The 27,743-nt window shown below is 38.0% G+C and overlaps 3 protein-coding genes and 1 long non-coding RNA gene across 5 annotated transcripts in view; 1 reads left to right on the forward strand and 3 right to left on the reverse strand.

Annotated features, from left to right (window-relative positions):
* The window catches only part of LOC119782458 (homeobox protein Hox-A3-like), a 27,171-nt gene extending 22,741 nt beyond the window's left edge, over nt 1–4,430 (reverse strand). For both annotated transcript variants that reach the window (XM_038283429.1, XM_038283432.1), the window contains exon 1: nt 3,991–4,430. The gene's annotated coding sequence lies outside the window, so the exon portion shown is untranslated. The remainder of the gene's footprint in view (nt 1–3,990) is intronic.
* The window catches only part of LOC119782460, a 9,961-nt gene extending 3,261 nt beyond the window's left edge, over nt 1–6,700 (forward strand). The window contains exons 2-3 of the long non-coding RNA XR_005280666.1: nt 2,512–2,671; nt 6,617–6,700. This is a non-coding gene — a long non-coding RNA (uncharacterized LOC119782460). The remainder of the gene's footprint in view (nt 1–2,511; nt 2,672–6,616) is intronic.
* hoxb6b (homeobox B6b) lies at nt 312–2,270 on the reverse strand. The gene is made up of 2 exons (XM_038283435.1): nt 1,490–2,270; nt 312–661 (listed from the first exon to the last, which is right to left on the reverse strand). Exons 1-2 carry the CDS (start codon nt 1,950–1,952, stop codon nt 399–401), a joined length of 726 nt encoding a protein of 241 aa, XP_038139363.1. The 5' UTR covers nt 1,953–2,270; the 3' UTR covers nt 312–398.
* Nucleotide 6,701: 1 nt separating the features above from the next.
* Nucleotides 6,702–27,131, reverse strand: ttll6 (tubulin tyrosine ligase-like family, member 6; the record flags this gene model as incomplete). The annotated part of the gene is given in 16 exon segments (XM_038283483.1): nt 6,702–6,898; nt 7,208–7,383; nt 8,660–8,723; nt 8,775–8,934; nt 9,828–9,901; nt 15,782–16,038; nt 16,172–16,344; nt 20,608–20,635; nt 20,637–20,761; nt 22,346–22,402; nt 22,783–22,925; nt 25,452–25,560; nt 26,433–26,460; nt 26,544–26,674; nt 27,040–27,080; nt 27,083–27,131. Coding segments are annotated over 16 exon segments (1,812 nt in total), but the record flags the coding sequence as incomplete, so codon positions are not given.
* Nucleotides 27,132–27,743: the final 612 nt, after the last annotated feature.

Consider the following 27,743-nt stretch of genomic DNA (forward strand, 5'->3'; position numbering starts at 1 on the left):
AAAAGAAAAAACTGCTTTAATGTCATGGAGGTTAAATAAAGGTGGGACCCAGCGGGCCTACAGTGATGAGGTAACAACACGGAGAACTTTAAACACTGGAATTTATTTATAGTTTGGCGGGTTGTTGCATAGCCCTCTAAAATAAAGACACAAGCACAAAGACAGACAGACAGACAGACAGACAGACAGTCAGAGGAGGACCTGATCAATGCGGACGGAGTCACCGTGCAAATACTCAGTCACTCTACACGTCTCTTACGTGGGGTTTCTGCAGCACTTCTTATATCTACAAAGATTTTATACATCATTTAATGTGTGCACACACACAAACACACACGCATTCACGCGCACACTCAAGCGTTTCTTCTTTTTTTTTGTCTCAGAGTCCCCTTTGAAGCTTAGCTCTTCTTCTCCCCCTGCTCCTCTTGCTCCTCCTCGGCTGTCTTTGAGGGATTCAGGAGTTTGTTCTCCTTTTTCCACTTCATTCTGCGGTTCTGGAACCAGATTTTGATCTGTCTCTCCGTCAGACACAGGGCGTGGGAGATCTCTATCCGGCGCCTCCGGGTCAGGTAGCGGTTGAAGTGGAACTCCTTCTCCAGCTCCAGGGTCTGGTAGCGGGTGTAGGTCTGCCGGCCCCTCCGGCCGCTGCTGCCAAATGGGCCTGCAATGAAAACACGTGGGGGTGAAAATAAATCATAATTTATCATTCAGTTATTTAAAAAGCAATATTAATAAACAGCAAAATAAAGACACAACAAATTGCAGATATCTGCTCCTTAGAATAAGGCGAGAGACGCAGCAGTTCTTTAACTTGACTGTGATGTTATTTTTAAACATTTTACTGGCCTATATTTGTTTAAAAGAAGCAAATATTTCAAATAGAATAGATTACAACGTTCTGAAAAGTGTATCTATATCTATAAATATCCGTATTTTATGTTCCTGTAAATATCTAAACAACTGAGATTCATGAGCTCTGTTGTTTACATTTTAATCTAAAATCGCCAAGTGGACATGATAAGAAGCACTACTATAAATCAGCACTATATTAAACATAACAATACATCAGTTTTGTAATATTTATAAAGGATTATTTAAAGGTGTAATTAGCTTTGTTGTTGTTCGTGCATCTAGAATTGTATTCTACTATTTACTAAATAAGCAGTTGAATGTAGTTGAAGTGTGAAACTGGAAGAGTTTCTGAAGTAAAATTTGAAAAGCGCCATGTGACACGGGCTTTATGCAGGCCCAGTCACTGCGTGCGTTGCTGGGTGCGCGCGTGCAGCCCGGGGTTTGCGGGCAAAACTGCGAGGACGCACGAAGATCCGCGCACCACCGCTGTGACCACATTCCTTATCTACTCTGTCATCCTGCTTCTGTCTGCGTTTTGACTTTCCAAAGTTGAAATAAATACCCCTTTTATTCTATTTTATTTAATTTTATTCATGAAGCGCAGCAAAGTGAGTTAAAAAGGCGTGTAAAGACTCACCGGCGGAGCAGGCGTTCATTCTCTGCATCCAGGGGTAGATGAGAGTGGAGGACTTGTCGTCGATGCTGCCGCTCATGCTGACAGCTTGCTCCGCGCACTCCGCTTTCCGCTGCTGGTGCTCCTGAGTGACGAACAGCGGCTGCTCCTCGCGGCCACTCGAGAAGGCGCACGAGCCCTCCGAGTCCTTGTAGAAAGTGCCAACGGGGTTATAGTCGCAGGGCGCTCCGCCGCTGGCGGCAGCGCGGCCGTAGATGGCCGCTGCCGCCGCCGCGCCCGATTGCTGGTAGTAGGAAGCCGGGTAGACCTTCTCCTGCATGTTGGCCGCTCCATACGTGGCCGCGTTGGAGTAGTGCCTCAACGGGTCCGTGTATCCCGAGGAGTAGAGCGGTATCTGACCCAGGAGAGAGTCCTGTCCTCCCGGCAGAGACACGGGGAAAGTTGAGTTAACGAAATAGGAACTCATTGGGTGGACAACGGGGTGTATTTACTCCGGAGGAATATGATTTGTTGTCTTTTATAGTCCAAGTGCTTTTGCCATTACTTTATCGGAGATTTGGTTTTTGCTGAAAGGGGGGCTGTGAGGTGCCACTGGATACAGAGGGGAAGTGTACCATCTGATCAACCTCTGGCCAATCACCGCCGCCTGTGCTTGCACTATTGCACCCATGGGGGGCTCTTGTTGCGCACAGGAGTCCCCGGTGAATCGAAATGAAACGCTCCAGCCAGTCGGTCTTTACATGCGCTCACATAAGGGCGCGCTTTAACTCACATATTACATAATTTAAAAAAAACATAAAAGTACAACATGCTTTGTTAGACACAAGATAAGTATATACAGGTATACGGATAAACAAAATCAAAGCAATGATTCCCCTATGTTTTACTGCACATCTCCATTTCCACCTCCAGCCTATTAATTAACAAATTTCAGCAGAGCCAAAGTGATAAAACACTTAATTCTCCATCAGCATCTCAACAATCAACGACTAACTGATTTCCTTCATGTTTTCATTTCCTCAAAGGTGTGCGTCCCTCCTGATGTGCCCAGATGTGACTCCGACGTGCAGGAAGAAAGGACACGCTCAAGCACCATCATCACCATCACCATCATCACCATTAACGCACGCAGAGCAAGAGTACAATAAGTCCAAAGTCAAAATAAAAAGGTGTGATAATATCCAGGTATGTGCATCATTTCACTACATTAATTAGAGTTTATTCCCCTAATATCTGCACAGAAGTCAAGGCGTCAAATGTGACTGGATTATTGCATTTCAGTGCATTTTAATCCTTTCCTTTAAACCAATGGCTCTGAGTTAAAAGCATTACTTAAGCAGAGAAATAAATAAATAATGAGAGCCAAGTTACATTTAAAATACTTAATGATCCACACAGTAAAAATATGATTATTTAAATATATTGGAGAAAAAAAAACGAATATTAAACATTTATCACGTAGTTAATCTGTTTGGCACAGCTAGAACATTTTGGTTATAAAATAGGCCTCCCCTCCTTCTCTAAATTTCTTTTTATAAGTAAACTATACAATAGTTGATTTTTTTCCGTCGTTTTTTTTTTTTCATTTCCACTGAGCATTAATTTCTTTAAAAATGTTGAAATGATGTTCAGAATTAAAAGAAAAATACATTCTGGGATATTAGTGCTTATGTTGAATTCTAGACACTTATTATTGTTTTTCTAATAAAAAATAACATAATTATCTTTGTTTTAAGGTATTTTTTGTTCGAAAAAAGAAAATGATAAACGCCCAGCAGAGGCACCACAGGGATAAAAACAAAAATAAACGTATCAATGTAGCAGGAAAAACTTAAAGTGAATTATAAAGGCATAAGATAAATAAAGGCTTATAAACTCTTGGTTTTCTTTTTTTTCCCTTTTCTTTTCTTTTTTTTTGTTGTTGTTTTTTTTGTAAGACATGTAAAGTGTCGTGAGAAATAAAAGCGCAACCAGGTAATGGCGCAACGCAACGTCACCAGAAGGCGCTGGACGTGTTTTACTCGAACAAACAGAGCAAAATCCAGAATACAACGTTAAAAACATAAACAAACAAAAAAGGTGGTGTGTAAGTAAATCAAATTTAAAAATAAAAGCTTGAATCAGTCGTGGAGGTCCTGCATGACCCCCATATTTATTACCACCATCATCAAAGTCAAAGCTTGTGGCCTACATCAACATTTCACTCCTTCAGAATCCAAGAGGGGCTTCAAAACCAAAACCCTTTTGCAGATTTTACACACTTTTGCAGATAGATGTTGGATGTTGAAGGCGCTGCAGCACCTCAGGGGTTAATCAGAGCAAGCAGCTGCTTGATAGAAGCTCAAACACTAGTAGAAAACACGCTTTCTGAATAAGTGCCCTTTCCTGAAGGGGCGATTTCCCCTTTTGGAGTCATGTAAACATCAGGCCCGCTGTGACAGCTCAGCCACAGCAGTCCTGCAGCAGCACCAGCAGCAGCGCAGTCACAACCAGGGTGCCCTTACCTTTGTTGATAATCCATCATCTCCAGCATGGCTGCCACTCCACTGAAGCTCCTCTTGCTTCTCCACACACACAAGCACACACACGCACAAAATCCCCACTTTTCCTAAAGTGACATCTTGAAAGTAATCCCTCCATCGGAGTATGCTGATCCCTCTTTTCCAATGCATAGAGGTGCAGCCAGATGAACGTGGCGCACAAGCTTGCACCGTTAACCGCGCAAGAGGCGCCATCACTCCCCCCTAAAAAAAATCATGCAGTGAGGCAGTTTCTGTACAGTTCATCACTGATTCTGATCAAGAAATACTCGGGGGGAAAAAATAAACAAAACAACAATCAACAAAAACAAAAAATGATCCGTGAAACAAAGTGTTATAGGTGAATGAGCGGTGGAAAATAGCAGCTGCGTTATAACCTCATGGGGACCAAGTTCCCATTCCTGCTGGCCACATGACCCCCAGGAGCCAATCCAAGAGCCGGACGAGTCGTAAACTTCCACGGGAAAGTTGTAAATTTTCATAAACCGCAGAGGTTTTTGTGCTCCGGATGCTCTTTCCCTTCGCCATCTTTTTTTTTCTTTTAAGAGCAGAAATGTTTGATTTTAAAAATGTATGACAAGCAGGTGAAAATCTAAGGTGCGCACATGATTCCTCTGTCATGCGAAAGGTTTGTTTACCTCACATCTCTTATAAATACCGCAGAGCAACGCATTTATTATTAATATGTAAGCTTTTAATATGCTTTATTATTCAAACACTGGAAAAAAACATCTAGAAATAAGTAAAATATCTTAAATTCAGTGTATTTACCCTTAATTTGAGTAGTTAAACGAGATGAAACGAGTGTTTTTACTCTTAAAATAAGACAATTAGATAATATGCACTTGAAATAAGACAATGCAATTGTTTTTTTATTTTAAGTGTAAATTGTCTTGTTCCATATGCAAAATGTATCTTTTACCTCCTCAATTCAAGAACAAATGCTTTTTTTTTTTTAAGAAAAAATGCCTTATGTAGATTTCGATTTTTTTCCAGTGAATGCAGTTTTTAAAACGGAGTCTAAAGTGCAAATTAATGATCAGCACCTATTAATGAAGCTCTTGCGGTTTAAAATAAGATATAAAGACTGTCTTATTAAAATAGGTATGTTTTAAAACAGCGAATAACTTTTATTCATTATTTTTGACTAAGCCTAATAGCTTACTAAACAACATCCTCATAAAATAGATAAACTATTTTCAAAGATACTATTCCTAAGTCCAGTCTGAATAAGCAGCTAGATTCCCTTAAAAGAGATAGCTTTATTACTCCGCAATTCATTATCCTTCTTTTTTCTTCTTATTTCCGTTTTGCTTTAATCAATATGCATCTTTTCTTTGGCCTACTGGTGTTTCCAAAGCACTAAAAGGGGATTTCCGACGTTTATGGGCGCAATAAAGGCGTAAAATCTTTGACTGCTTGGACTCCCAGGAGTGGGCATTTAATTAAAGTGAAACAGGAGAATAAAGAGTGAAAAACATCTTTAAACTAATTTCCAAGCTGTGTAACACATCTTTTTTTTTTAATCCTCAGAATATGAGTAAAATAATTATTCAATAAAAAAAAGAAAGACACGTTCTCTCTTCAAGGCCCATGTTTTGTCACCTAAACTATAAACTAACTTTAATAATAACTGAAATAGTTGCACAGCTAGAGAGGCCTGCGCCATTTTTGTTCCAAATCAAACAATAAGCGATGAAGAAAGGTTTAAAAAGCGTTTTTTTTTTCTTTAGTCACAGAAGCGTTTTAAAAACAACAGAGGATTCAAGTTTTTTTGTTTTTCCACATTTTAAATAAATTGCTTCCAAAATATTATTGAGTTTTGTATGATTATTTTAACCCCTTCAACCCAAAGTACAAATATATGCTATATATAGTTTGTAATTTTGTTTTATCCATTATTATTACTACTCTTATTATTATGTTGACCATTTATAAACAAAAATGTATTTTGTTATCTTAATTTTAGGCTTTTTTAAAGAAAAAAATCTACGTGATGTACACAAAGAAATTGCTATTTCAAAACTTGATGGCCTTGAATGAAACCTTTTTTCCCCCATAATAAAAAAAAAATGGAAAATAGAAAATATTCATCTGAAATATTGTAAAAAAAATCTTTCAGCAGAATTAAATGGAAATTTTTATTTTAATTTAATTATTTTTAATAATTTCTTAGAAATTCAATGTCTTTTTCCTATAAATCAAATAATACAATTTACTGATCATCTTTCTGTTGATTTAATATTTTTATTTTCTTGAGATCACAAGCAAAAAAAACTGACACCAAATACATTTATTGCTGAATGAAATTTAATAAATCAGATTCCAATTAATTAGTGTATTTAGAAGCAAGCTTTTAAAATGTTCATAGATAAGATATAAACGTTTCTTAATTTTGTATAGCAGATAATACTTAATGGTATTGGCACTCCATGAGGGTTTATATTAAATAAAACATCATATTTTCATGGGTCCCTTTTTTTTTACCTGAGCTGTGCAGATATAAAGTCATTTCCAGCATTTTCCAAACAGGTAGAGTGTATTTTACTATAATCCTACTGCTAAATATTATTCTTCCTCCAAATTCCAGGTACGTTAACAGAATCCTGGAATGAGCAGAAGCAGATCTGGATTCACCGTTCTCATTCCAGTGGGTTCAGAGGTCTGGATGCTCTTCAAAGTCCTTTCCTGAGCTGGGGGCTGCAGGACGTGCTCTGGACGAGGAGAGAGAAGAGCCAGGCCTGCTGAGCAACGGGGCTCTGGAGGTCTGAGGGGTGGTGGGGCGTGTGGGCACAGCACAGGCCTCTTTTAGGGAGCAGGTTTATGATGGGGACCCTTCCTCTGGACTTTGTGACAGCCACAGAGCTGTAAACTGAAAAGAGAAGGACAATGAAATGAGCGGCAAGCGAGAAAGGTTTTTAACCGAGAGGCTATTTATTCAATCCAATTGATTATTTCAAACATGTATTTGTTGGATGATGAGGATTTAATGTTTATTACACATTTTACAATTTAGAAGTCTTTAAAAAACTATTTCTGTTGCATCTACTTTTATTTCTTTTTTTCAAATGGAAAAAAAACAATAGAGACAAGAGAAAAATGCAGCAGCTGTTCTTCTGAGTAAAATCTAAAAAAAAAAAGGAAGCAAAAAAAAAAAAAAAGCAGCAAAGACATGACTCACCTGTTTTCAGTTGGTGCTGGTCTCTAACCGGACCTGGTCCCAGTTTGATGTTGCAGGTTGTGCATCTTTCTCCCATCCTGCTGTGTCTCCCAGCTTCCGGCTGCAGGTCTGGTTCAGGCTCCTCTGCTGCAAGGTGAGGCTGGGCAACTGCTGCTGAATCACACACAGCAGTAGGGCTGATGCAGCAAAACAATCACAATTGCATCTTGATTATGTCACAAGGATTTTTAAGCAGAGTGAAGAATGTTCAGACTGAGCAAATGTCACAGTTATTTTGATTTTCAGCAATGTCTTCTTTGCACACCCAAAATCCTGCAGCATCAAATGTCAAATTTGCCTGAATCAAGGGGTTAAGTTATAGAAATATAAATGGGTAAAAAAAAAAAAGAACTGATCAGTGAAACATCTGTATAACAATGAAATTATTTTATATATTTTTTATGTACTAATTCAGGTGGAATTTTACTGTGAAAAATTAGGGATTATCTGAGGAAACAGGAATAAACATCATCCTCTTCTTTACCAGATACTCTTTTTTTTTTTTCACTGTTAATGTGACATATGTTCTTATTGCTAATTTTATTAAATTATGATAATTCCAGCAGCTACATGTTGTTGGAATTAAAATGAGCACAAAAAAAGAATACTTTTTTGTTTTTCCAATAAAATTGCACAAACATACAGATTGACTAATTAGAGCAGTAATAATATGTTTTTTTTTTTAACTGGTCATATTTTAGATGGTTGTCAGCTTCAGTTTTTTTCTTTTTTGTCACATCATGATCATGGAACTGTAATGAATTATATTGGATTTAAATTATTAGTTCCAACATGAAACTGGAAGCAAATGACTTGGATTCAGAAATCCAGCTAAAAATACAAAAGTGTCATGTATCTTCGTATTCTTCCCAGAGTCAGTGCTTTGCTGAACTACCTTTTTTGTAATTAAAGCTGCTTTTGCAGAACTAGAAGCTAAAATATTTGCCTAACAAGTTCACATTTCCTTTGCTTTGATCGGGCCGTTGTATTCAGCAGCTCTATCTGGTAGGAAGGTGAACCTCTGCCCCATCTCCTGCCTTTTCCACCTTTTTTCTGGGAAAAAGCAAACTGGATTTTATATAGTTTTTTCTTCAACATTAATTTTCTTTTTGACATTCTTCTTTGACGAGCATATAGAGGGAGTCTTCTACATTTGTAGTAGATTTTTATTAGGATTATTAGATTAAAGGAGGATGAGTTTATTGTGTCTTTAAAATGAATAAAGTTGTTTTTTTTTATAGGCTACCACTTGGCAAAGCTGTCACAATAAGAAAAATTTAAAATACATTTTTAATTAGATTTCATTTTTAACAAGCATCGCTTTGTGTAGCACAGTAAAATACACTGCAGTTTGCTGCTGCAACAGAAAAGTTTGCAGAGTATGAATAATCCTGGAGGTGACCATTTAATAGCCTGCTGTGTTCTCTGCTGTTGTTTGCTGCATTGTTCCCTAAAAGAACCGTGTCAGGAAATCCTCCTGGAACAAAAGAAGTCACAGCTCAACAAAGGTCTTTTCTTTGATCTTCACTTCGGTGGTGGCGTCCACTAAAGACCCCCGCTCCCTCTGTCCGGTTCAGGCCCTCCACTAGCTTCTTTCTCTGCAGCAGAGAGTGGAGCCGGTCCTCATTCACCTCCTCCTCCTGCATATCTGCAGCTTCTGAACCCAAAAGAACTCCAGAAAGAGGGGACTGCAGAGACACATAAATGTTTGATCTAATTTGTTTGTTTTGTCTTGGTCTGTATTTATGATTTATAAACATTTAGAAGCATCAGAGTCTCTGTTTGTTATTCAATGACAGTAAAATCTTTATTTGAAATGGATATATCCAATGAAATATATATATATATATGCACAATGGCACCTCTCTTTTATGTAAATTTGGTGAGTGAGCATCAACTCTGAGGGGTCTACTAAGAGATGAGCCATTCATCTCAGGATTTAGCTGTGTGGGGCCCTCCTGTGGTCCTATGAGGACACTGCACCTGAGCTTCATCAATGGACAAACAGGAAGACAGCAGGTCAGAGGGAAGTTTGCTGTTTGACCCTCTTTCCTACTGTCTACCGCTTCAACTCCCTCCTTCTCCTAGCCTTCATGTCCCGCTCTTTCAGACAGCTCCTGCATCTGCTGCCTGAAAACAGACACCAACTTTATACATTGTCTGAATGAATTGTAATTTATTATAAATTTAAAATATTTATTTAATAAAGACAAATTCTATCCCATAGAGTCATCTGTGTGTCAAAAGAAAAAAGAACCTTTGGATAAGAGAGTATTTTTATTTTATGCACATTGAAACAAAGCAGCTTGAATTAAGGGGTGCATTTTAGTTCAACTAGAAAATCACCAAAAGTTTTACTGTACATGATTAATTTAAAGTCAAATTCATGCAACTTCATTATAATCAGATTAATATGCAGCATTACTTGCACCGATTTTAATATTTTAACTCACAGCTAATGGAAAGCAAACATTTGATTTCTCGAAATATAAGATAAAAAAAGATAATAAAAAGGAATTTATTGGTTTAATTATTGGTTAATTTCAATGTTTTGGTTAGTGTCCCCCCCTGAAGAAATTACTGCATTAATGCAGCGGGGCATGGAGGCCATCAGCCTGGCCTCTGCCCCTGCAGGTCGTCTACATTGTTGATGCCCTTGTGAGAGAACATGGTGGAACGACACAAAGAGACAAGATCACACCATCTCTGAATGTGGAGAGTTCACACTGGAACTCAAGCAATGTGGAGTTTATTTGGTATGGAATCATCTTCACACCAAGATTGTTGTATTTTCAGAGAATATCTAAGAATCTGCCATTATCCCAAAATATTTTAAAGATGGTGCAAAAAACAAAGCAATACCACAGACATCAAATGTATGGAGGATGAATAGTGCCACAAAACAATAAATACGTAATGTATGGAATAATTATTTATATGTGTTATACATTTATTCAAACAGAAAAAACAGCTTTAATAAATAAATAATTATATAACACATTATATATAATTATAATATATATATTATATTATAATATATTATATATATATATATATATATAATATATATTATATATATATATATATATATATATATATATATATATATATATATATATATATATATATATATATAGAGAGAGAGAGAGAGAGAGAGAGAGAGAGAGAGAGAGAGAGAGATGTATATATGCCTCAGTTAAAAATACTGATTTCGTTTAAAAAGGGAGCATAATTATTTCATGATTAAATCAATTATTTCATGTTCCTGCTTTAGAAAAATGTAAACTGTCACACATCCATCAAAGTCATGGAGGCAGGAATAAGGATGCTTCCATAGAAACCCTGAGATGTGATTGGCTGCTTCTCACTGAGCAAGATGAGAGTTCTTCCTTGTTTTCTTTCACCCAAAGTTAATATTTTTGCTAGAAAAGTAGAAAATATTCTTAAAAAAGATGTTGGACTTTATTTAGGCAAAGTGGGTGAGCAACTACAGCTACTTTGACCTTTAAAATATTAATTAGAGGGCATGAGCAGGCGTTAATTAGTGGGTGGGGCTAACTTTGATTCCAGCAGCTCCCTTAATACCACAGCATGCACTCTCATGTTAAAAAAACAAAACACTGGACTTTTTCCCCCCAAGTTTGAAGATGTTTTGCTTCCCATCCTGAAAGCTGTCTGGAGTGGCATTGAGTTCCAGGCTTATAGGGTGGCCCAAACAAAGGCCTTGTTATGTCTTTGAAAAAATGCAAATTGAACTGAAAAAATAGTAATGGGAGTCATTGAAGACTTCCCATTACTAAGGAGTGGACCTGTATTTTTGTCTGATTGTTTTATAACTTTTTTGGAATGACTATGACCTGGATGACAGAGAATCTTCACCAGCAAACTCAAGATATATTTCAGTTATATTTCAGACAAAACTAGGGACATAGAGGCTGGAGATTTTCATCTAATGTACTTTAAATAAACATTAACAGATTGTAAAATGTATTTCTACCTTTTTGTGTGATATTATCAACTTTAGAGTAAAAGAAAACCAGGATGAAGTCGTTTTATCTTCATTGGTGAGAGGCAGCCAATGAGAAGATGAGGTTTCTAGGGAGCAGCCATAGTCCCGCCTCTTTACCTTTATGGATGTGTGACAGTTAAATCTATTCCTGGTGTGCTTCAGCATAAGAACATTGAATAATTTATTAAATCATGAAATAAATATATTTACATAAATTAAATCACTACATTAAACAAATTATATATTTATTAAAATACATTCTGTAGTTATTAGTTAGTCAGTTTTAATAAATTGATGAGCCATTTGAATAATTATTTCAAAGGTATTTATTTGTTGAATTGTGACACTTATGTTTGAGGCCATAAATAATCAACCAATAGACCACAGTCTGCTAAAAAGACAGGGGTTTAAATTTTTATTCAATTCAATTCAGTTTATTTATATAGCGCCAAATTCACAACACATGTCATCTCAAGGCACTTTACAGTTCAACCAGATCATACAGTCAAATTGATACAAAGTTTTCTATCTAAGGAAAACCAGTTGATTGCATTGACTCATTGACTCATTGACTCAAATACAATCCCCCACACTAAGCATGCTTGTAGCGACAGTGGAGAGGAAAAACTCCCTTTTAACAGGAAGAAACCTCCAGCAGAACCAGGCTCAGTGTGAGCGGCCATCTGCCGAGGCCGACTGGGGTTCAAGGAGACAGAAGCAGAGATACAAAAAGCAGCTGTAAAAGGCGGCCCCGTCCAGGAAACACACAGCCAGGCAGACGAGCTCCAAGGCAGCTCCCATGCCAGAGGACGAAGAGAGCACATCCACTCAGTCACAGTCAGAGAAACAGGACCACACTGGAAAACAGGCCGATCTCCAACATCTATAAACAGGGTGTCTGCCTCACGGACTAAAACTGGTAGTTGGTTCCACAGGAGAGGAGCCTGATAACCAAAAGATCTGCCTCCCATTCTACTTTTAGAAATTCTAGGAACCACTAGTAAACCTGCAGATTGAGAGCGAAGTGCTCTGTTAGGAACATAAGGAACAATCAGATCTCTGATATAAGATGGAGCTTGGCCATTTAAGGCTTTATATGTGAGAAGGAGGATTTTAAATTCTATTCTTGATTTAACAGGAAGCCAATGAAGAGAAGCCAGGATAGGCGAGATATGATCTCTCTTTTTAATTTTCATTAGAACTCTGGCTGCAGCATTTTGGATCAGCTGAAGGCTTTTAACTACAGTTTGTGGACTTCCTGATAGTAAAGAATTACAATAGTCCAGCCTTGAAGTAACAAATGCATGGACTAGTTTCTCAGCATCACCCCTGGACAGGATATTTCTAATTTTTGCAATGTTCCTCAGATGAAAGAAGGAAATTCTAGAAACCTCTTTGATATGGGATTTAAATGACAGGTCCTGATCAAAAATAACACCAAGATTTTTTACTTTATTATCTGAAATCAGTTTAATCCCATCCAAATGAAGTGACTGGCTAATCAGTTTCTTTTTCAGAGACTCTGGTCCAAAGACTATAACTTCTGTTTTGTCTGCATTCAGAAGCAGAAAGTTAAGAGTCATCCAGGTTTTTATGTCTTCAAGACATGCCTGTAATCTATGTAATGGGTTAGCTTCATCTGGATTTATAGACAGATATAGCTGGGTATCATCAGCATAACAGTGGAAATTAATCCCATGCTGTCTAATAATTCTACCAATTGGGAGCATGTATAAAGTAAAGAGAATTGGTCCTAGCACTGATCCCTGTGGTACTCCACAGGTAACCTTTGAGCATGAGGAAGATCTATCATTAACATGAACAAACTGAATTCGATCAGATAGATAAGATTTAAACCAGTCTAGTGCTGTTCCTTTAATTCCAACAAAATATTCAAGTCTTTCTAAAAGAATATTATGGTCAACTGTATCAAATGCAGCACTAAGATCCAACAGGACGAGCACAGATACAAGTCCATTATCTGAGGCCATGAGAATATCATTAGTGACTTTCACCAGAGCTGTTTCAGTGCTATGATGAGCTCTAAAGCCAGACTGAAACTCTTCAAAAAGTTCATTATGGTGGAAGTGATCGCAAACTTGTTTGGCAACTACTTTCTCAAGAATTTTGGATAAGAAAGGAAGATTGGATATAGGTCTATAATTGACCAAGTCATCTGGGTCAAGAGACGGTTTCTTAAGCAGAGGTTTAATTACAGCAACCTTAAAAGCTTTAGGTACATATCCCTGTAACAGAGATAGATTAATCACATCTAAAATGGAGGAGGAGATCAAAGGGAATACCTCCTTAAATAACCTGGTTGGAACTGGATCTAACATACAAGTTGAAGGCTTAGATGAAGACAATAATTTTGCTAATTCAGAGAGTTCAACTGGATCAAAGCAGTCTAAACCCGGTTCAGATTCCATGACTACCTCAGGTACAATCGCGGATAGAGGAGTGCTTATGATCTTATTTTTAATAAGATCAATCTTATTTATAAAGAATCCCATAAAATCATTGCTGCTAAGAGCAGGTGGAATGGACGGTTCAACAGAGATATGGCTCTGGGTGAGTTTGGCAACTGTATTAAAAAGAAATCTAGGATTATTCTTATTCTCCTCTATTAATGAGGAGAAGTATGCTGCTCTTGCTTTACAAAGGGTCCTCTTATACAGCAGTAAACCATTTTTCCAGACTAGGAAGGACTCTCGCAGGCCTGTGGAGCGATATTTTCTCTCCAGTTTCCTAGCATTTTGCTTCAAAGTATGCAGCTCTGCATTAAACCAAGGAGCAAGCTTTCTATTTTTAACGGTTTTCATTTTCAAAGGAGCTGCGTTGTCTAAGGCAATCAGAGAGAACTAGCAACCCCATCAACAAAATCATCAACCTGTGAAGGGGAATAAGCTAAGCTTTTGCACTCTGCAGCACTGCTCAGTGACACAGAGGAGAGAGAAAGTGAAGCAGATTCTTTAAAATTTATAACTGCACTATCTGATAAAGATCTACTAAAATTAAACCTTCTTTTGGGGGAGGAGAACTCTGTTAAAGTAATCCTGAAGGTTATTAGAAAGTGGTCAGAGAGGACAGGGTTGTGAGGAAATACTGTTATTTCTTCACATTCTATGCCGTATGTCAGCACAAGATCCAAAGTATGAAGATGAGAATGCGTGGGACTATTCACATTTTGAACAAAGCCAATAGTGTCTAAGATAGCATTAAAGGCTGCTCTTAACCTATCGCCTTCAATGTCAGCATGGATGTTAAAATCTCCCACTATGATGACCCTGTCAGTATTTAATACCAATCAGAAAGGAACTCTGAAAACTCATCTAAAAATTCAGAGTAAGGACCTGGTGGACGATACAAAGTTACAAAAAGAAGAGGTTTTCTTGCCTTGAAATTTGGATCAGGGAAATTAAGGGTTAAATGTTCAAAAGAGTTGTAGGTATTAATTGTTTTGGGAGTAATCAGTAAGTCAGACTGGAAGATTGTTGCTACTCCTCCTCCTCGCCCAGAACTTCTGGGGATGTGAAAATTTAAATAGCTTGAAGGAGTTGCCTCATTTATGCTCACATAATCCTCTTGCTGCAGCCAGGTTTCTGTAAGGCAAAACAAGTCAATGTGATTATCACAAATCAAGTCATTAACTAGTAGACTTTTAGAGGAAAGCGATCTTATGTTAAACAGACCGCATTTAATTGTTTTAACTTTTTCCCCAATTGGAGTTATTTTGATTTTAATTAGATTATCATGATTTACTCCTTTGGGAATCTTTGCTAATTTATTAGATTTTGGTCGTGGGCAAGACACTGTCTGGATGGAGTAAAGAGTGGGTAACAGTAGAGAAGCTGCAGAGATGTGTGTTAAACTACAACTCTGCTTCCTGGTCTGCACCCTGGGTGGTCAGGGTTTTGGAGGACTAATAAATGTGGCCAGATTCCTAGAAAGAAGAGCTGCACCATCCAAAGTGGGATGGATGCCGTCTCTCCGAATCAGACCAGGCTTTCCCCAAAAGGATTGCCAATTATTAATGTAGCCCACGTTGTTTTCAGGGCACCACCTAGACAACCAGCGATTGAATGACGACATGCGGCTAAACATGTCATCACTGGTCAGATCAGGGAGCAGACCAGAGAAAATTACGGAGTCCGACATTTTTTTGGCAAAATCCTTTACTCTTTATCCTTTACTCCTTTAATCCTTTACTCTTTTTTTGTGAATTATGTTTTCAGCCTTCCTCCATTGAGGAATACAAAAAGCTCCATCTATTAGATCTAGAACTACAAACGAATGAGTAAATAAATGAGTGAATAGGCAGGGTGCTTCCTGGGTGTCATTCATTAATTAACCACCACTGAACTGATGCAACCAGGTTTGCAGATTTTTTTGCATGTAGCTTTAATTTTAAAACACATTTGAATTGTTTCTCAACTTACATGTACTGGATATATGCCACATTTATTATTGCCATTATTTTACCTGGGGTATAGACTTTTAGATCCACTGTCAGCATATTATTCTACATGAATGATTTAAGCTTTCCTCTTTTTCTGCTCTGAACTTCTGACCTCTAACTGGACTACCTCTTGTCATCCAAACGTTCCACCCGCCAAGCACACTCCCCCCCCTGGCCTTGGATGCAGCCATATTCTGGAAGAGCGAGCTGCTGTGTTGGAAGCACCTGTGAGGTAGATCTGTTTTACCCCCCCATAGGTGTTTGGCTTCATACTCCTCCATCTGTTCCACTATGGCTGCCTTGCACTGTCGCAGCTCCTCTCTCCTGGTGGTCAAACATAAATGTGTGCAATAACATGCCTCTGCTACCTGTGTGTCCAATGCAGACCTACAATGATATATCTGTGTGTGTGTCTTGCTGTGACCTTGAAGGCAAACTCCACACCTCATTTCCTCACCTGGCCTCAGTGGGGAGGTTTTGCTGCAGCCTGTCCTTCACCCTGCATCTCTCCGCCATGGTGTGACGTTCACAGGCGCCCAGGTTGAAGAGAGCCGGGTTATTGTACAGCAGAGCTTCCTTTACCTCCAGGTTTAGCTCAGAGTCAGTGGAGAAACTCAGGGAGTGATTCACCTGGACATGCAGAAACACACTTTAATGAACGTTACTTCTGAACCTTGCTTGCTGGAAAATCGTAAATAGGGCATTAAGGGTTTACAGCCTTTTAAAGTTCCACTTTATTCATTTTTTTTCTGTTTCTTCCTTCCAGTTTGAATATTTTTCTTTTTTCTGATTTAATATCCCAGATCATCAAACCAACTTTTATAATCTAATTCAATATAACAATCTGCTTTCAAATTACTCAAATTTTTAGGAGAGAAAAAACGTTTTAAAAACACTTTCCAACAACCATTATAACCATCATGTATAAATGGTTAAAGAGAACATTTTTTAATGAATAATAGATTGTTCATTAATGTTTGATAATCATTTATATTACCATTACTAAGAGGTAAACAGATCATATTGTCATGCTTTATTTTTTATTTAACATATTGAACTTACTCTAACTGTAACATCTGTGGGCTTAATACCTAAATACATGATTTACATTTTACAAATGGCTTAGATGCATGTTCTAAATGTTCCATGAATCATTGAAAAATTGTCTCTTTACCATTTATAAATGACAGTTATTGTAAAGTGTAAAAAAAAAAAAAAAAAAAAAAAAAAAAGACATACTGTCTCCATGTAAAATGTAATTGCCCTCTAAAACTTAAATACCTTAAACAGGGTAACCCCTGACACATCTGCCATCAAACTTTTTTGTTATAAATCTGAACTTAAATCCACATTTTTACAATATTTGTTATTATTTTTAGGGGCATCCACTAGGAGTTGGACTTTTAGCATGTTTATATTACATCTGATATAAAAAGCAATTATGCTCTGGATCATAGAGCAATTAAGACGGACAATAGAGGGCTTATAAATTCCTGGATAGAGTGCCGTCTGTAAGATGGTCAAGCTAACGCCTCTCAGACAACCCTTTCTTTTGCTGACTTTCTTTTTTTTACATATTTTATTCCACAACAAGATTCAGTCTAAACCAAAAACTCAACCATTAAACCTCTAAAGCCATATTTATATATTTCACATTTGATACATGAGCATTTGAGACCTCTGCATCTTGAGTGCAATATTTTTGTTATTTACACAATCAGACATGTATAGTGTCAATTACTTAATGGTCAAGGCTTTAAAGTGTTAAAGAAAAAGTAAGAGAAATGATGGGTCCCTTTTAAGTTAAATTGAACATCAATGGACAGAAACCTTTAGCAAATGTTTTAATCTGTCCAAGGGCGTAGGTTTGATTTGAACTTTGGTAGGGACACTATTGGTCAGGTGTCATTGGTGCTATGCAATATGCGTGCCCTTTGTTTATGCTCGATGTGAGCATCCGTACTGATAAGCAGGGGCGTGCATACATAGACACTAGGTGGTGCTAAAGCACTAGGAAGTTTGCCCTTTATCAAAGAAAATGCCCTTTTGAAACTTGTTTTTTTTATTATTAATATTAATAAGATTTTACTGAGGTCGGTTTTGAAAGGATCTCCAGAGCCACTAAAAATAACTGAAACAATGCCCCGAAATGAGCCACCTCCTTACGCACAAACGACACTCTCTCTCTCTCTCTCTCTCTCTCTCTCTCTCTCTCTCTCTCTCTCTTCCTTTGTCACGTGACCTCGCGCGGTCGCCCGCAGGGCATGCCAGATGTGCAGCATCATAGCAGTTCAGTAGCGTCTTCAGATAGCAGGAACGGTCGCTGACAGGCTGCTTCTCCCGTGCCCCATTAGCCAGGTAATATACAGATCAAGCAGAATCATTTTGTTGTGCATTAAAATGTCTCATTCAGCAGCACCAAACAAGCATTTTAATGAGTGGTCACCAGATAAACTAGTTGTCTCCTTGTAAGATGCTATTTTACTTTTTATATTTTATATCCATATTTTTATCTTAAGTGTATATATTAGTCTATTTTATTGCATGACGTATACCCACAGTTTTTAGATATTTTTATAATTTTATTTACCTATTCCATATTATGTTTCATGTTGCACGATTGTACCACAAAAAATTCCTAGTTTGTGAACTCCTTCACTAACAATGGCAATAAACCTGATTCTGATTCTGAAAGTTTTACACTGTAGCCCAAGCCAATGACAGATAACATGAGGACGACCACATAGGCTACAAATAATTTCGGTAGAGTTTGCAATTGCAAATACGGAAGAGGATTAGGGCCACTGAAAAAAAAAAAAAAAGTTAACTGATTTTAAAATTTTATTTCAGTTTAGTATGGCAAACAAGTCAAAATTCTGACTTTAATCTCAGAATTCTGTTGTATAGGTTTTGTTAGGCAACATAAATTAACACATTTTGGTCTCTTTACTGTCTTAATTGTATATTGATTTAGTAATTGCAGCACAATGCCAAGAAAGGAGGGTTAATCGTATTGAAAAATATTAAAAGCTGTTCACATTTTATTTTTAAGTGGTTTGTGAAGCAGGTATTAAAATAGCTATTATTTTGTAGGCTACCATAAGTCATATCCACGTGACAAGACTTCCAGTCATGTTGCCCTAATAGCCCATTATTTAAACTAATGTGGCATATTTGTTAAAGCTATTATTATTATTATTATTATTATTATTGTCATGATGGTTATTATTATTATATTGTAGCCAGTCACAGCAGGGAAGCTCTATACCATCAACATCTACCAGGACAGGAGATGAGGAAGAGTTCAGGGAAGACACAGAGACAGAAAAAGACCAGGATGAGGGAGAGCAGATGGATGAGGGAGGGCAGATGGATGAGGGAAAACGGGGAGATGAGCCAGATGAAAGAAAAAGAAAGATGAGCTTTAGTCTGTTCTGTTGGTGGTGTGACTTTTTTCCATTGAAAACTGACGTTTAGAGAATGTTACAAATAAAAGTCAAGTTTCATTCAACATGCGTGTATTTTTTTTTATAATTAAGTGTTCCACGTGCGCTAAAAAGTGCCCTCCCCCCCTCCTGAGCACCTGCCCCCCAAAATGTCTGTGCACGCCTCTGCTGATAAGAGGAATTCATTGTTAAAAGAGAAAAGCAACATTTTGCTCCATTAATAAAAATGTTATAAGCTCTACACTCATTAGATGCTGTTTATCAATGTTTGAAGCATCACCGGCTCTGAAGAATGTGGAATTAGGACTGTTTTCCACTTTGAAAACGGTTTCATTTGAACGACTAAGAGAGAAGCTAAATACAGTATTTTCTTTTGAAGATATAGAATTATGCAGAGTTAAACCCCACTCTAATATTTGTACCTACTTTTCTCTCTCTGTATCAAGCAAAATAATACATTCATTAAAATATTAACTTCACTATAAAAGTTGAACATCTGGGCTGTAGTTACTCTGTGTAGCCAATTTCATGTATTTCATCTGGGGCTGAAAAAATTAATGATATTAATTGATTATTTCAATAATCGTCAACTAATTGAGTACGTGATTCATCATTAACTGGAGTATAGAGACTTTAAAACATACAGTAATATAAATGTAAAATGTGCCTTTCCCCACAGAGCAACCCACTTAGATCAGTTATCATATCAAAATTGTAAAAATAAAAACAAAAAAATGAAAACAGTAATATCAACTAAATATCGGTAAAAAGGAAACCCTCACATTTTCTTTTTTAGGTGGCTGTGGCTAAGAATCAGAAATGTTGATGGCTCACAGCCTTTATTTGCCCATTTTTCCAGCAGTCTTCAGAACTCCTGGCTGACTCAGAATATTTCGTTTTATAAAAGAAAAAAAAAGGTTTTTGTTTTTTAGTGTGCATGATATTCATTTTTTTTTTTTTATTGGGACTGTTTTGTAGCCTAATATTAATTGTAGTAACCGCTGCATTCTAGTGTGAATAAATTTTCAATGTTGTGCTCCAAGCACACGCGGACTAGAAAACAGCCAATCAGAGAGAGAGAAGGCGGAACTTAAGGCAGAACAACCAATGAGAGTGGAGTTAAACAGCGCAGCACAGTTCCATGCGCTGCTACATGAAAGGGACAGGAGAGACCAGGCAGAGGAGCTGTGAGAGAAAAAGAAGCTACTGCTGCAACAACTACTGCTGTATATTATAAACATGTTGCTCACATTCAATTATTGGTAGGGACAATTAGGTCAGTTCAAAATTTTGGTAGGGACATGTCCCTATGGTCCCTATGCAAACCTACGCCCATGAATCTGTCCGTAAGGCGAGCAGATCTAGAGTTCTGACAGATGAATCGAAAGGCGTAAACTTGCTAAATGAATTGCAGGTTTAACAACAAACTGAGCTGTCTACATCTCACCTCCTGCAGCCATGGTTTGAGCTGCTAACATCAGCACATCCAAGTCGAATATCTCAAAGCAGGCGCTGCCAGTGTGTTGATAGGGAAAACATGGCAGGCAGTTGTGCTTTAGGGTGGAGTGAGGGCATCTCAGCGTCTTGATGATGATATCTTTCATTTATTTCCGAATCTTCTCTTGTTTAAGCCGTTGACGCATGGGCGTAGGTTTGCATAGGGACCATAGGGACATGTCCCTACCTAAATTTAGGACGGACCTATTTGTCCCTACCAATAATCGGATGTGAACAACATGTTTATAATTTACTATACAGCAGCCGCTTCTTTTCCTCTCCCAGCTCCTCTGCCTGGTAGCTGCAGCTGCCTGCTCTTTCCTGTCCCTTTCACATAGCAGCGCATCAACTGTGCTGCGCGGTTTAACTCTCTGATTATTCTGCCTTAAGTTCCGCCTTCTCTCTTTCTGGTTGCGTGTTTTCTAGTCTGTATGTGTGCGGGTGCGGGTGCTTGGAGCGCGAAAAAAAAGACGCTAAAATAAATTAATATTGGGCCAAGAAACTAGTCAAATTAAAAAACTTAATATTATCTACGCTAAAACAGGCAAAAGCTTCTGATTGGAGTTCTGTAAAGAAGCAGGAGAGAGTTTTTTGATTTTTGGAACTAGAGAAATGTAAGTTAACAACGTTAGGATTTCTTTTATTTTATCTTTTAATCAGATAGCCAAAGGCTCCTTAAAGAAGATCTTTTATGAAATGAAACCAGGTGAAACAGAAACGTTTAAACGTTTCCTTTGGAAGAGTTCTGGATGGAGAATATTGACAGACAAAAATGTTTTACTTCCTAAATGCAAAATGTTTACATATTTTTTTTTACAATCTTGGTATGATTCCTGCTCTATGTGGGTCGCTCTGTCGGCTAAAGCCACATTTAAGTGGCCCTATATTCCAGTTAACGATTAATCAATTACTAAATTAGTTCACGATTATTTAAATAATTTGTTAATATGATTAATTGTTTCAGCCCTAGATAAAATACATGAATTTAGCTACACAGAGTAACTATAGCCCAGATGTACAACTTCTAATATTAATATTTTAAATGCTCAGTGTCAGTTCCTCTTCTAGTTCCAGTGCACATGTAAATACAATACATTTATTTACCGTCCCTTGAATGTATTATTTTGCATGATCCAGAGAGAGCATATTAGAAAAAAAAAATAAGAGTGGGTTTTACCTCTGTTTACCTCTGCACAATTCTATATCTTCAGAAGAAAACACAGGATAAATCCACATATTACAGACATATTTAGACTATATTTGGTTAAATAGACACTGTCCTAGTCGCAGGTAAATTTAAATGCAATCCTTTTCAAAGTGGAAAAAGTCCTAATTCCACATCCATCAGAGCCAGTGATGCTTTAAATACTGATAAACAGCATCTAGTGCATGCCATGTAGTGCTTATAAGATTTGTATTAATGTAGCAAGAAATGCTGCTGTTCTCTTTAAACAAAATGAGCCCTGAAGCTCACATTAAGCATAAAAAAAGAGCATGCATATTTTTGCAAAGGACCAATGAAACTGAAGAATAGTGTCCCTACCAAAGTTGAAAACAAACCTACGCCCTTGCGTTGACGTATATGGTGAGGCTCGACAGCTATCAAATTGATAGAAACACACAAACAAGAAAAAAATAGCTGATTTGTTTTTCACAGTAAAACACAATTTTCTTTATCATTTGCCGACAAAGTTCTCCCTGTATTTGTTTATGGAGTAGCTTGTGAAGTTGATGCACACATCGTCCTAAAGTTGGAGACAATACTTCATATAGTTTATTTGAAAAACTGCGTCTGTTAGATTAGCAATAATTTATTGCTTTTATTGTAATGTCTATACTTCATATTTATCTTATCACTGTTACCTGTTCTGTCCCGCACTTTATGTCAGTTTTTAAATGTCAGTCTTGTATATTTCTTGTATATTTGTATATTTCTAGAGAGTAAACGTAATTTCATTTCCCTTGTATGTCTTGTACATATGAAGAAAGTGACAATAAAAGCTGACTTGACTTGACTTGACTTATGGCTCTATGCAGGCTGGTTATTGTTAGCTCTCTGTAACTTATCAAAGCACCTACAACAAACAGATTATACCACAAAAACGAAATACAGCAGAACACCTGCCATGTTGCTTTGGGAGGGTTCATTGTACTCCATGGTAAAAAATCGAACCAAACCTTTCTCAAACCAGAATAGGTTGAATTGAGCACAGGATGTCCCTACAACATATACGACACAATGTCCGTTTTGGTCCCCTGCACGTTTAACTATCCAAAAACAATGGTACACAGTCTTGGTTCTGTTATGTTTTCTTTTGAGTATTCAGTTTAACTTTGCTCCATGTTTCTAGTTTTATTGGTTTAATTCTTATTTTGTTGTGTTTTCTGGTTATATTTCAGTTCTCATGTTTTTATTTGTTGCCCTCTGTTGCTCTCTTGGGTTGGTCTCCTTTTTCCCTAGCTCCTTAGTCCGCTCTGTTCACACCTGCTCCCAATCTGCTCGTTAGTCCTCTCTTTGTTCAGTTAGCCATAAATAATCTCCTTGTGTAGTTCCTCAGTGCTGGTTCCTCGTCTAAATTCCTCCAACTCCGTCTTACTGTGTCTTCCTCGTCATGATGGTTTTCCTTTGAAGTCTCCATGGTTTCTGGTTTGTTTTATGATTTTCATGTTTGATTTTGGTATTTCGGCTTCAGTTGTCTGTTAACCTTTTATTAAATCTACAATAAACTAACCTCTGCGTCCCTGCCTCTACATTTGGGTCCTCAAACCACAACCAAATCCTGACAGCTACAGTATGTTGATGAGCACTAGGACCAAACGGAAAACTGTAGATTAAGCTGCCCACTTCCCTGAGTTCAAACCGCCCACAAGCTCCTGATTGGCCCACTTTCTTATTTTGTGTGATTGCCTGTCACTCGTGAGAAGCTCACTTTGCAAGTATCTGATGCACCACTGAAGCAGGTCTGTGAATGGATGGTGAAACACGCTAAAGGTAGTTACATTAAAAAAATAGCTGTATCCCCCCCAACTTCTGATATCACAATTTCGTCTATGTAACCACTGCTTCTTCTTTTCCATGTCCCAGCCACAAATATGAATGTTTAATCGATTTTAACAGACAACAAGATGGTAAGTGATTTTAAAATGGAAACGAGGTGTCATATAGTTTTAATACCCTTCTAATTATTGTTTATTCAGCCTGTTAAGTCGCATTCTTCTAGAGCAGAGGTAACCAATTAAAAATCAATGGGGTCCGAATAAAGAAAATCAACAACCAGACATTTTTAAATATAATCTGTTACTTTAAACAAAATTTAACACTGAAATAAAATTAGGTGTTTATGCATCCATGTTATACATCGACTTTGTAAATCAAAAATATATTTAAAAATATAGAACATTTTTCCATTTAAAAATCTAAGGTGTTTTTTTGAGTAGAGAACAACAATCGTTCATTGTGGTATATAGACAGTTTCCTGATTAATATTTTTCATAAAACACCTGAACTGACAATTTGTTCTTTTTTCTTTCTTTTTTCTGTCTTAATGAGAGCAGTGGGCTTTAGGCTTCCCTGCAAGGCTTTAAACCTGGGTTTGAATCGAGACTAAGCCATTCTCAAGCACATATCAAAGTGCTCATTTTGAGCCTGGGTCCATATTTATTTATGATTCTGTTCATGGTGGAGAATCCTGCTTCACAGCAGCAGGTTGAGCCAAACATATTCAAAATGTGCAGGGTCATCTTTGAGCACGCCATTTCACTTTTATTTCACCAGTTCACCGCAGTTCTTCCAGCAGTCCACACTTTCTCTGCTCTATTTTTCTCAATGTCTTCTCCTTCTTTCTCATCGCCCGTCTTGTCACAGGTTTGCCCGCTGAGTCTAAAAGTAGCAGCAGCAGCAACCCAGACTGACAGCAGCTCATTGGCTAATTTGTATCACGTGCAACCTGGTACCGGATGCTCTGGAGGGCTTTAACGTACAAATAGAAGTAGTGGTGCAAGTGAAATTAGACACTGCTATTGGACAACATAGGGTAATTTATAAATGTTTTAAATCAGGTTGGGTCCAGATCAGCCAGCAAGTGGGTCCCGATCCATACTGTGGTCCGCTAATCCATGCCCTTTGTGCTAGAGGTTTCCTCTTGGTTTGGTTTTAGTTGATTTCCTTCAGTATTTACTGGTCTTTTCCATCAGGCACCCTTCTTTCCTTCCTTCCCAGCTGCTCCACATAACCCCTCGATTAACACAAGTGCTTTCGTGTCATTCTCCACTCTTCCCTGAAGTATATAAGCTCACTGATTGCTATTGCTCATTGCTGCATTCTTCTGTCACTCTACTGGACTGCTTGTTGTTTTCTCAGTTTTCTGCCTTTGTTCCTAGATGTTGAAGTTGGCTGTGATGTAAAAAAAAAAAGGTTTAAAAAATAGCCTTAGAGAATATGAATACTTTGGGGATGCTTTTCGCTAGCATGTGTTGCTTACAAGAGTGTCATCTTGGATATGTAAGCCTGACAGATCATGTGTGCTTCAGGTTTGATTTTTTTTTTACTTGATTTATTGATCCTGATGCTGTCATGATTTTCTTAAGAGATCTGACCCACATGCAGTAAACGACTCAGAGAACCAGGGTAAAAGTTTGAACAGGTTTATTGATAAGGACAGCGGGGGTAGGATTAAGGAAACTCAGTGCGCTGGTGAACCGGAACTGGAAGAGGGAAGGGAAGTATCAGCGGTTAGTTCAGGATCCGTGGGAACTTTGAGCGATGACTGGAGAGACAGAGAAAACGGAACTCACGTTGGTTGAGAATACCCTTTTTTCCCAGAATCCAGTTAGTGTGGGTTTTTCCGGAGATAGAGACTCGTTGGAGGGCGGACAGGTTTAGACTTGGTAGGATCCTGAGGAGCTATTGAGAGGACTGTCACTTGGGAATCCAGGAGGACTTGAACGGAACTTGTGTGTTGGGATCCAGAGATCTGCCCTCCAGAAGGCGACGTGGATCCCTTTCTGAGGGGTTCTGCTGTCGGTTGGGAGCTCCTGAGAGCTGTTGCTCATTTGAAGCAGCTGATCCCCATCTGCTCATTAAGCTCTCCCTTCACAAGCTGGAGGAGAGCTCCACTCTGGGCCGGATTGTTGACTTTGGTCGTGGTTAGCAAGCCTGAGCCACCCTGCCTGCCTGAACCTGTAAACCTGAACCTGTAAACCTGAACCTGTAAGCCTGAACCTGAACCTAACCTGCTGTGTCCTCTCTGCCTCCCAGGTAGAACCCTGTCTGCATCCATTAAACTATTGGACTTTTATCCTGCCTCTCTGTCTGTGAGTTCTACATTTGGGCTAGAAATCCTGCCTGATCATGACAGAGTGGAGGTTAATCCCCTGCTCAGTGTGAGACTCAAACAATCCTTCCAGGGGAAGAAGGCCAAACATCCAGCTTGCAGGAAGGCTTCCTGCCGAAAAGGCAAAGACAAAAAGTAGGTTAGGCTCAGCGAAAAAACATAGCCTCAGTTTGACTCAGCAAAATTCAGCTTGGCTAGAGTACCCAAAACTGGCTAACGCTCTGGCGTCGAGTAGTAGTGACAGTCCACCGCTCAAATAGTCCTCAGTAATGAGCCAACCTGCCGCAGGTGCGTGGGAGGACCAACGAGAACAGGGCTCCACCTGGTGGTGGAAAGAGAGAACAACACAAAAACACACACCACACGAACTGGATTCCTAACAGATGCTTTTATTATGGGCACCGATATCTGGTTTATTGAAGCAACTTTTGCGTTATTTGGCTCTGGAGTAGGCTTAGAAGTCACTGTAGCTGCAAAGTCAAATCATCTAGTAAGTGATACATTTAAGGTGTAATTAAATGTCATGTAGCAGTGAGACAGAAGGAAAACTGACTCTGCAGGAAAGCTCCATGTTCTGGGAAATATTTTGTAATCTTTGGAGAAAAGTTTCAGCATTTGGTTCAAGTCCCCCATCAGAGAATCTGTGCAGCAGATCTCAATCATCCCTGGGAAATGGTTTATTTTCTGCAAAGACAAGCATGTTTACACAGCATGAAGGGACTGTCTCCATTAATATAATACATTTTTTATGAATGATTATGTCCCCATTTAGTTCATCTTCAAGAGGGGAACTTGGTGCATTTGTCACACCCTGTTAAACAGGCTGTATAAGCACGCTACAGTAGGTCAGAAATTAAAAGCTCGACCTGAGAGAAATGGGCTACGGATACTCTCCCTGAAGAAGAGGCTCTATTACAACAGAAGATCGCATTTTGAATTCACTTCTCTCCAGCACAAATGTAATTACACGGTTAATTTGTGAAGCTGATCTCAGCCGCTGTGGTTTGTCCTGATGATGGCAGTAATGAGGTAGTTACTGACTTAAACACCTGGTAGAGCTTCATGCCCCTAACACGGTCAGTCCAAACAGAGTCCAGTCTTCATCCTCCGCCGCCTCCCTCAGGCCATATCTCCAGGCAGCTCAGCGCACTGAGACATTTCAAATATTAAATCATTAAAAGGTGTTCTGAATGTTTCACACAAGTAGTCTGATGAGACATTTCTTGATCTATTCCACTATAAGCTCTAGCAAAAGGTAAAACTACAAAAACAATAGCATAGTTTAATTAGAATTTCAAAAGATTATGTTACCATAAAAGTTTAAATATATGTCAGCTAAAGTTATAAATTAAATACTGGCTTTAAAATTTTATCTTTACATTAATTTGACCTAATAAAATATAAACCAAATACATTTAAAGTTTTGTTTTGTAATGTCAAATATGGAGCAGGTTTATGTATGAGTAGGTTATGAAGGTTTAACTTTTTAGAAAATCTAGGTAGTTTACTTTTCTTGACCATTAATCCACCCATTGGGCTTTCATAGCTGATTGACATCAATTCATCATTCTTTCCTCTTAGATGTGTGGGAGGAAAAGCATGACTAAATTACTGCTTATTCCTGTAAGCCTCAACTATATTGTGTGACATACATTAATAAGGTTAATTAATAATGAGTAAATAAGATACTTTATTAACTTAGATAGCATTGCAATTCCATGCCATTTTTTGTACAAAAATTTGCCAAAAAAGT

This window comes from Cyprinodon tularosa, unplaced genomic scaffold (genome assembly GCF_016077235.1).
Source record: "Cyprinodon tularosa strain WSP-4 unplaced genomic scaffold, ASM1607723v1 ctg194, whole genome shotgun sequence".
Taxonomy (NCBI): Eukaryota; Metazoa; Chordata; class Actinopteri; order Cyprinodontiformes; family Cyprinodontidae; genus Cyprinodon; species Cyprinodon tularosa.

Bases quoted from the DNA above. Each gene is read 5' to 3' on its own strand.
- hoxb6b (XM_038283435.1), bottom strand. From the start codon at position 1,952: ATGAGTTCCTATTTCGTTAACTCAACTTTCCCCGTGTCTCTGCCGGGA. The intron at 662-1,489 runs GTGAGTCTTTAC...TTTTCATTGCAG, and splicing joins AATGAACGCCTGCTCCGCCG to GCCCATTTGGCAGCAGCGGC.